Consider the following 9,287-nt stretch of genomic DNA (forward strand, 5'->3'; position numbering starts at 1 on the left):
GTCATTCAGTTCAGTTACTTTCCCCATCTCTCCCCAGAACCTGGTCGGTAGTCATTCAGTTCAGTTACTTTCCCCATCTCTCCCCAGAACCTAATGGAGCATCTGACACATTTAGATTTTAGTTCAGGGCTTCTGTGATTACCTTATTAGAAAAACACCCAATAGACTAGCTCACAGGATCAAAATCATTCAATATTCTGTCCCATTCAAACTGACCTACATACAACGTCCGAGTCCCAAATGGCGCCCTATTTATTCCCAATATAGTGCACTACTTTAGACCAGAGAATGGCGCCCTATTTATTCCCAATATAGTGCACTACTTTTGACCAGGTTCCGTGATACTCTTAACTCCACATTTGACAATAGCCCCCCTAACTGAAATCGATGGACATCAGAGTAGCCTATATAGACCTACAGTGGGATAGTTCTACCGGTCATTAGTAAATGACTAAAAATGTAAAAATGTAGGAAGCTTATTGGTGACCAGACGCTGTAAGCATCAGATCAAATGTACAACTTTTAAAAGGGATAATGTGAGATTCTGGCTTCCAGTCATTTCGCTAGTTAACATTGACTCACAAAAACACCCCTTAATTCCTTCATACTGCACGCAGAGACATACAAATGGTACCCACTAGTTCATCAGAGACATACAAATGGTACCCACTAGTTCATCAGAGACATACAAATGGTACCCACTAGTTCATCAGAGACATACAAATGGTACCCACTAGTTCATCAGAGACATACAAATGGTACCCGCTAGTTCATCAGAGACATTCAAATGGCACCCACTAGTTCATCAGAGACATACAAATGGTACCCACTAGTTCATCAGAGACATACAAATGGTACCCACTAGTTCATCAGAGACATACAAATGGTACCCACTAGTTCATCAGAGACATACAAATGGTACCCACTAGTTCATCAGAGACATTCAAATGGTACCCACTAGTTCATCAGAGACATTCAAATGGTACCCACTAGTTCATCAGAGACATTCAAATGGTACCCACTAGTTCATCAGAGACATACAAATGGTACACACTAGTTCATCAGAGACATACAAATGGTACACATTAGTTCATCAGAGACATTCAAATGGTACCCACTAGTTCATCAGAGACATTCAAATGGTACCCACTAGTTCATCAGAGACATTCAAATGGTACCCACTAGTTCATCAGAGACATTCAAATGGTACCCACTAGTTCATCAGAGACATACAAATGGTACCCACTAGTTCATCAGAGACATACAAATGGTACCCACTAGTTCATCAGAGACATTCAAATGGTACCCGCTAGTTCATCAGAGACATACAAATGGTACCCGCTAGTTCATCAGAGACATACAAATGGTACCCACTAGTTCATCAGACATTCAAATGGTACCCACTAGTTCATCAGAGACATTCAAATGGTACCCACTAGTTCATCAGAGACATTCAAATGGTACCCACTAGTTCATCAGAGACATTCAAATGGTACCCACTAGTTCATCAGAGACATTCAAATGGTACCCACTAGTTCATCAGAGACATTCAAATGGTACCCACTAGTTCATCAGAGACATTCAAATGGTACCCGCTAGTTCATCAGAGACATACAAATGGTACCCACTAGTTCATCAGACTCTGGGTAAGTAGAACAAAATGCCAGAATGTCGCAGTATCCCTTTAAATACCCAGCGTTAAGTTAGGACTTGCCAGAGTAAAGTGTTTCCAGTGTTTCCAGCCTATACATTGTCCTGCTGTAAATCCCCAGTATTGTTATTATATAGGAGACTGAACAGCTTGAAGGAAGCCTGACAATAAGGCTAATCCAACAAACTTCATGAACTCCGAGAGTCTTGTGGGCAAATACCTGTTGACTCTTGTCCTATAATACTGTTATTTTTCTAAATGGAAATAAGCCTAGGTCTACACATTAATTAGCCTGATCCCAGATCTGTTTATGCTCTATAGCCAAGTCCTATTGTCGTTGTCACGCATGGCAGTGACCATAGCAGTTAGCAAGGCAGCAAACAGGGACCAGGCTTAATTGCACCCAAAAATAAGACGTTAGGAAGAATTGCAACCTTCCTCTTCCAGTACTAGGCCTACATTCGTTCAGACATGGCTGTGTTCTCGACCAGAACCAGGGTCAAACCTTCTCAGGATTGTAGTCCTTTTCTCTGTCCTGGTGTCTGCTAGCTAGGCAGTGAGGGGCTGACACAGGCCCAACAACTCCACCCCCGGGGATGAAGCCCAAACTCACCCATTTATGCTACTGCTAGCTGGTGATCAAGTAGCCTGGTCCCAGGTCAGTTTCTTCTGTCTTGCCAACCACTATGGTCATTGTCATACGTGTGAGAATGACCATAGGAGTCGGCAAGACAGCAGAAACTGATCTGGGACCAGACTAGCGCTTGAGAAAAGAATGCGCACAAACACACACACCGACCCTCAGCTGCACAGAGCGAGGAACTCACTGAAAGAAGAACTAGTCATGTTCCTGAAAGTCTCTACTAACTCTGCTTTTGGCTGCTGTTACATTTCTTCCAGCGCTGCATTCAGCTTGGGAAATGACCCGTACTTCGTCTCATGCTCATTGGGTGCATGGGCCCTAGACGTTTTCCCTATGTCGTGACGGTCTATGTTGACATGGTATATAGTAACGGACAGGACACCGTGGGAACAGCAGGAAGACTAAAGATTGAGAAAAAGAAACTCGGGTTCAGACCTTTTGTTGCTGCGTCAGCAAATTTTTCACTGTTGTGAAATGAAAATAGTTGTATGATACAGAACCTTGACCCTAGACAGTTAGGCCTGGGTTGGTGAACATGTTGTATACAAAGTTGTCAAAGCAGGATTTGGGTGGTTACAGTGCTCTGGAGATAGCAGTACATCAATTAGTCCTGTTTTTGCCAGGCAGAGGGCCCAAAATATTTAGGCTTACCAAACCACATTACAGAGAGAAGAAGACTAGGCGTCGTCTCAGGTTCCCCTGAAGTTGACATGCGGACATGAGAGTTCCAAAATGTGAAACACTATAATTCTGCCGTACCAAAAAACATCTAGGTTGGGTGCACCCTCACCTCGCGGTGCTGCGTGCTACGCCACTGCGTATAACTATAAGTTAAGTATAAACTATTAAGAAATCTAAGACGTGTCAAATAAATGATATCCAGCTCAGGGCTCCAGCTATGTGTTTGGTTTGCTAACTTGCTAGCTAAGTGGCTACATGTCAAGATCAAGCTTCTTGGTTACAGCAGAGACATTCAATCCCGTTCTGGATCAAGATCCCTGTTGCATAAAATTGTTTTGTGCGTCAACAACAATTTAAAGCCGTGTCTGACAGACTAGTAGGACAGTAATGGTTTAGGGTTGAGGAGGTCCTGGGCCATATCTGAGTGAATAGTGGGACACAGTAATGGTTTCATAAGCATGCAGCTGCCCCAGCCACTTACCATAAACACAAAGACCCACCCAGCAAGCCTATGCATGGCAGCCAAGGCAAAGAGGCCTGCTTTTTAGTGGGTTTACTTTCTATAAAGAAGGCCTACAGCCTGCAACAACAACAGCCCTGTATACATGGGTTAGGAAACAACAGCACCATGGATTAGGAAACAACAGCCCTGTATACATGGGTTAGGAAACAACAGCCCTGTATTCATGGGTTAGGAAACAACAGCACCATGGGTTAGGAAACAACAGCCCTGTATACTTACTACCCAGGACAGCGGAGTCACTCACCACCTTCCGGAGACATTTGAAACCCCACCTCTTTAAGGAATACCTGGGATAGGATAAAGTATTCCTTCTAACCCCCCCCCCCAAATTGTAAAGTGGTTATCCCACTGGCTATAGGGTGAACGCACCAATTTGTGAGTCGCTCTGGCTAAGAGCGTCTGCTAAATGACGTTAATGTGCCCTTGAGCAAGGCACTTAACCCTAATTGCTCCTGTAAGTCGCTCTGGTTAAGAGCGTCTGCTAAATGACTAAAATGTAAATGTAAATGTATACATGGGTTAGGAAACAACAGCCCTGTATACATGGGTTAGGAAACAACAGCCCTGTATTCATGGGTTAGGAAACAACAGCCCTGTATCCATGGGTTAGGAAACAACAGCCCTGTATACATGGGTTAGGAAACAACAGCCCTGTATACATGGGTTAGGAAACAACAGCACCATGGGTTAGGAAACAACAGCCCTGTATACATGGGTTAGGAAACAACAGCCCTGTATACATGGGTTAGGAAACAACAGCCCTGTATTCATGGGTTAGGAAACAACAGCCCTGTATACATGGGTTAGGAAACAACAGCCCTGTATACATGGGTTAGGAAACAACAGCCCTGTATTCATGGGTTAGGAAACAACAGCCCTGTATTCATGGGTTAGGAAACAACAGCCCTGTATTCATGGGTTAGGAAACAACAGCCCTGTATTCATGGGTTAGGAAACAACAGCCCTGTATTCATGGGTTAGGAAACAACAGCACCATGGGTTAGGAAACAACAGCCCTGTATTCATGGGTTAGGAAACAACAGCCCTGTATTCATGGGTTAGGAAACAACAGCCCTGTATTCATGGGTTAGGAAACAACAGCCCTGTATACATGGGTTAGGAAACAACAGCACCATGGGTTAGGAAACAACAGCACCATGGGTTAGGAAACAACAGCCCTGTATCCATGGGTTAGGAAACAACAGCACCATGGGTTAGGAAACAACAGCACCATGGGTTAGGAAACAACAGCACCATGGGTTAGGAAACAACAGCCCTGTATACATGGGTTAGGAAACAGCAACAATAGGTTGGTTGACGTCTATATAGGCCTACATGGTTCAGAAACAAGAGAATGGTGGAGGTCTTTAAACAAAATGTATTTCCAGGAACCCTGTCAACGTCCAGAGAGAGAAACGTCTACATGAATATGAATGTCCATTAAAGTAACAGGACCAACCTACACTGCAGGTAGCGCAGGCCTACTGAATGTCATGAGATAACAAGGGAAGAAGGGTGCATCCCAAATGGTACCCTATTCCCTATATAGTCCACCACTTTGGACCAGAGCCCCTCTACAGGCCCAAAAGTAGTGCACTAGAAAGAGAACAGGGTGCCATTTGGGACGCTGCTTAAAGAGAGTCACCTTTCTAGATGTTAGGCTTGTCAGCATTAGGCCACATATCTTAGTGGTTAAGAGCGTTGTGCCAGTAACCGAAAGGTCGCTGGTTCTAATCCCCGAGCCGACTAGGTGAAAAATATGTCGATGTGCCCTTGAGCAAGTCACTTAACCCTAATTGCTCCTGTAAGTCGCTCTGGATAAGAGCGTCTGCTAAAATGACTCAAATGTAAAATGTTAAATATCTAGTCCATGGGAAGGTAAGGTACTGTGAGCAATCTAGAGACACTCCCAGTCAACCTTTAACTGCTAACTATATTGTCACCGACCTACTTAGTAGTGTACATGGATAATTACTGCAGGAGTCATCTGTCTCTCAACATCCCGTCACTGCTGCCTCAGCAAAATGGAGCCTTATGACTTTAATAACTAACCACCACTGACAACATATTCTGACATCGAGTTGTGATACAGATCAAGAGGTGTACCACATGTTATAATTGATGACTCAAATGCTGGACTGCCTACCGTGAATGTTTCCCCTCTCTGGTTCCACTTCCTCAATTAATATTATAAAAGGCTTACTACCCAAATACGCCCAAGCAACCCACACAAACTATCTAGCCCCGGCTGTTTCCAAAGTCCCTCTGAAAGGGAAAGGAGCTTGGCAAGCTGGTTGGTGTTGCAGGAGCCCACAGAATGTTACACTCAGGCTACAGAGCAGACACGTTTTAACCTTTGGGGAAAAGGCCACAAACTGCTAGATACTGTAATAACACAATGTGAATAGACCTGCTTCAAAAAAACTAGTTCGCGTAGCTAACTGCCTCCGAGACCGTCACTGCTAACTGCCTCCGAGACCGTCACCGCTAACTGCCTCCGAGACCGTCACCGCTAACTGCCTCCGAGACCGTCACTGCTAACTGCCTCCGAGACCGTCACTGCTAACTGCCTCCGAGACCGTCACTGCTAACTGCCTCCGAGACCGTCACTGCTAACTGCCTTCGTCACTGCGAACTGCCTCCGAGACCGTCACTGCTAACTGCCTCCGAGACCGTCACTGCTAACTGCCTTCGTCACTGCTAACTGCCTCAGAGACCGTCACTGCTAACTGCCTCCGAGACCGTCACCGCTAACTGCCTCCGAGACCGTCACCGCTAACTGCCTCCGAGACCGTCACTGCTAACTGCCTCCGAGACAGTCACTGCTAACTGCCTCCGAGACCGTCACTGCTAACTGCCTCCGAGACCGTCACTGCTAACTGCCTCCGAGACCGTCACTGCTAACTGCCTCCGAGACCGTCACTGCTAACTGCCTTCGAGACCGTCACTGCTAGCTGCCTCCGAGACCGTCACTGCTAACTGCCTCCGAGACCGTCACTGCTAACTGCCTTCGAGACCGTCACCGCTAACTGCCTCCGAGACCGTCACCGCTAACTGCCTCCGAGACCGTCACCGCTAACTGCCTCCGAGACCGTCACCGCTAACTGCCTTCGAGACCGTCACCGCTAACTGCCTCCGAGACCGTCACCGCTAACTGCCTCCGAGACCGTCACCGCTAACTGCCTCCGAGACCGTCACCGCTAACTGCCTCCGAGACCGTCACCGCTAACTGCCTCCGAGACCGTCACCGCTAACTGCCTTCGAGACCGTCGCTGCTAACTGCCTCCGAGACCGTCGCTGCTAACTGCCTCCGAGGCCGTCGCTGCTAACTGCCTCCGAGGCCGTCGCTGCTAACTGCCTCCGAGGCCGTCGCTGCTAACTGCCTCCGAGACCGTCACTGCTAACTGCCTCCGAGACCGTCACTGCTAACTGCCTCCGAGACGTCGCTGCTAACTGCCTCCGAGACCGTCACTGCCTCCGAGACCGTCACTGCTAACTGCCTCCGAGACCGTCACTGCCTCCGAGACCGTCACTGCTAACTGCCTCCGAGACCGTCACTGCTAACTGCCTCCGAGACCGTCACTGCTAACTGCCTCCGAGACCGTCACTGCTAACTGCCTCCGAGACCGTCACTGCTAACTGCCTTCGAGACCGTCACTGCTAACTGCCTTCGAGACCGTCACTGCTAACTGCCTCCGAGACCGTCACTGCTAACTGCCTCCGAGACCGTCACTGCTAACTGCCTCCGAGACCGTCACTGCTAACTGCCTTCGAGACCGTCACTGCTAACTGCCTTCGATCCCTCTCTCATCTGACAACTTTGATGTTGATCGGCAAAAAAAAAAAAATACAGTATTCAGATACAGGGCAAAATATAAAAATGGTGTGATTCATACACATCATTGTTATAGAAAAAGTTGAATAGCAAGCTAACATCCTGTCGTTGACCACATTATGGGTCCAGGTTGTATTGGATAGCGTGTCAACCCGACCTACCTGAGAGGAACATTATGCATTATGAACATTCTCTTATGGTAACAATAAGTTCTGAATAAGTGGAATGTTAACGTCTATAAAGTGCAGCTTGATACACAATATGGACCAAAAATGTAGGTTCCTGCCACAGGATCTGCTTGCCAAACGATGGTAACAATGCGCCCAATTACAACAGCCGTTCAAAAGTTACAAACATCCCCCGTATCTCCCATAGTTGATTCTGGGTTGATTTGCTTCAAGGGGACTGCAACGCAGCAGTACACATCCATGCTTTAAGGGGACTGCAACGCAGCAGTACACAGCCATGCTTTAAGGGGACTGCAACGCAGCAGTACACAGCCATGCTTGAAGGGGACTGCAACGCAGCAGTACACAGCCGTGTTCAGACCCGATACATAAACGCAATTCCATGGTTTTGAGAACAGAAAGGCATCTCTCATAGCAGGACTTTCCAACGTCCCACCTCTATCTAGCAGACTGTTATAGTAGAGGCTAGGTGGTGGTAGTAGGTACCCTAGTTGTCATGCTCAGCCCATTAAAACGAGATACTACTGGAGCCATGCTGCTTCCCAGGCCACGACACAACGTTCCTCGAAGGCAGTTAGTTAGTCAACACTTTTTAGTTTGAGAAAAAAACTGAACATTAAAAAAAAAAGTGTTATTCGCAGTACAATACAGAACATTCAACCTCGCCTTTCTTTGACAGCTGTGTGAAAATGTTGCTACATTTCATCACATCAATTGTTAAATTTTTTTACAGTGAGGCAATGTTAAACAAACATAGTTACCTCTCATGAACCTCTTCGCTAGTATGCCAGTTGTTTTTCTATGCTTACTAACTAGGCTGCATAACTGGCTAGACAAAGGGAGCAAGTAGAAAACTTTGTAGCTAACTTTTTCTTAAATAATAAACAGCTTCCTTCCTATGCTGTCAGACATAGTTATACATAGCAAGCTTTATGGCGGAATAATGACTTGTTAAACCATACAACACGATTCTTACTTTGACATAAGCCTACCTCGGGTTAGGCACGTTTCCTACTAGTTAGCTAGCTAGTTAACCTAGAATCTCCAAGCTGAAAAAGGTACAACTAGTTAAACAGTGTTTTAACTCACGAGAATCAGGCTGCACATCTCGACGGTCCAATGTCTGCCTGACTCCCACACCAACAGACAGTTTCAAATGCCAAATCATCTTCAAGTTTTTGCAAAAACATAGCTACCGCAAGAAGACAAGCACTGAGCTCTAAGTTATGGGGGGACTGGGCACAACTACCAAACATCCACTTTCTACATTTGCACGCTGTGACAACATGCACTTTTTGAACGAACCATTTATCGCTCGTAGGGGTGGTCGGTCATATCACGAACAAGGTTTGTCTATATGACTATATCGTGAACTTGGTTGTCGCGCATTTAGCGATAAGTTATGTGGTTATGAACGTTTTGATACGGTCAATAATCAAAACTATGTCAAGATAGTGATAGATACTGTACCAGATTTTTACCAATCAACATAGCGCCCGCCTCACCTAAACTATGGTCTCATCCACACTGCAGTAATCGAAAGCACATAAAAAGAAGCAAGGTTTTAATGTTTGTAATAATTGTTGTCTGGTCATAAACAACTTTGTGAAAAACGAGGTCATATGTACAAGGGTTACACGATGCACATGTATGTGTAAACCATTATAAAGGACTGGTTAATAGCCATAGACATATTGCCAAAACTACTGAAATATGTTAGATACTTTTTTAGAGTGATTTTCTGAGCAAATTGTCTCACAGTGGTA

The 9,287-nt window shown here is 45.8% G+C and overlaps 1 protein-coding gene across 2 annotated transcripts in view; it reads right to left on the reverse strand.

The window, feature by feature from the left end:
• Positions 1-8,739, reverse strand: part of LOC311122856 (protein FAM53B-like) — a 36,233-nt gene extending 27,494 nt beyond the window's left edge. For both annotated transcript variants that reach the window (XM_084197171.1, XM_084197172.1), the window contains exon 1: positions 8,611-8,739. In XM_084197171.1, coding sequence (XP_084053297.1) covers positions 8,611-8,628 — 18 coding nt within the window. In that variant the 5' untranslated portion in view covers positions 8,629-8,739. The remainder of the gene's footprint in view (positions 1-8,610) is intronic.
• Positions 8,740-9,287: the final 548 nt, after the last annotated feature.

Source organism: Coregonus lavaretus, assembly GCF_964263955.1.
Source record: "Coregonus lavaretus genome assembly, contig: HAP1_SCAFFOLD_301, whole genome shotgun sequence".
In the NCBI taxonomy this organism is placed as follows: domain Eukaryota; kingdom Metazoa; phylum Chordata; class Actinopteri; order Salmoniformes; family Salmonidae; genus Coregonus; species Coregonus lavaretus.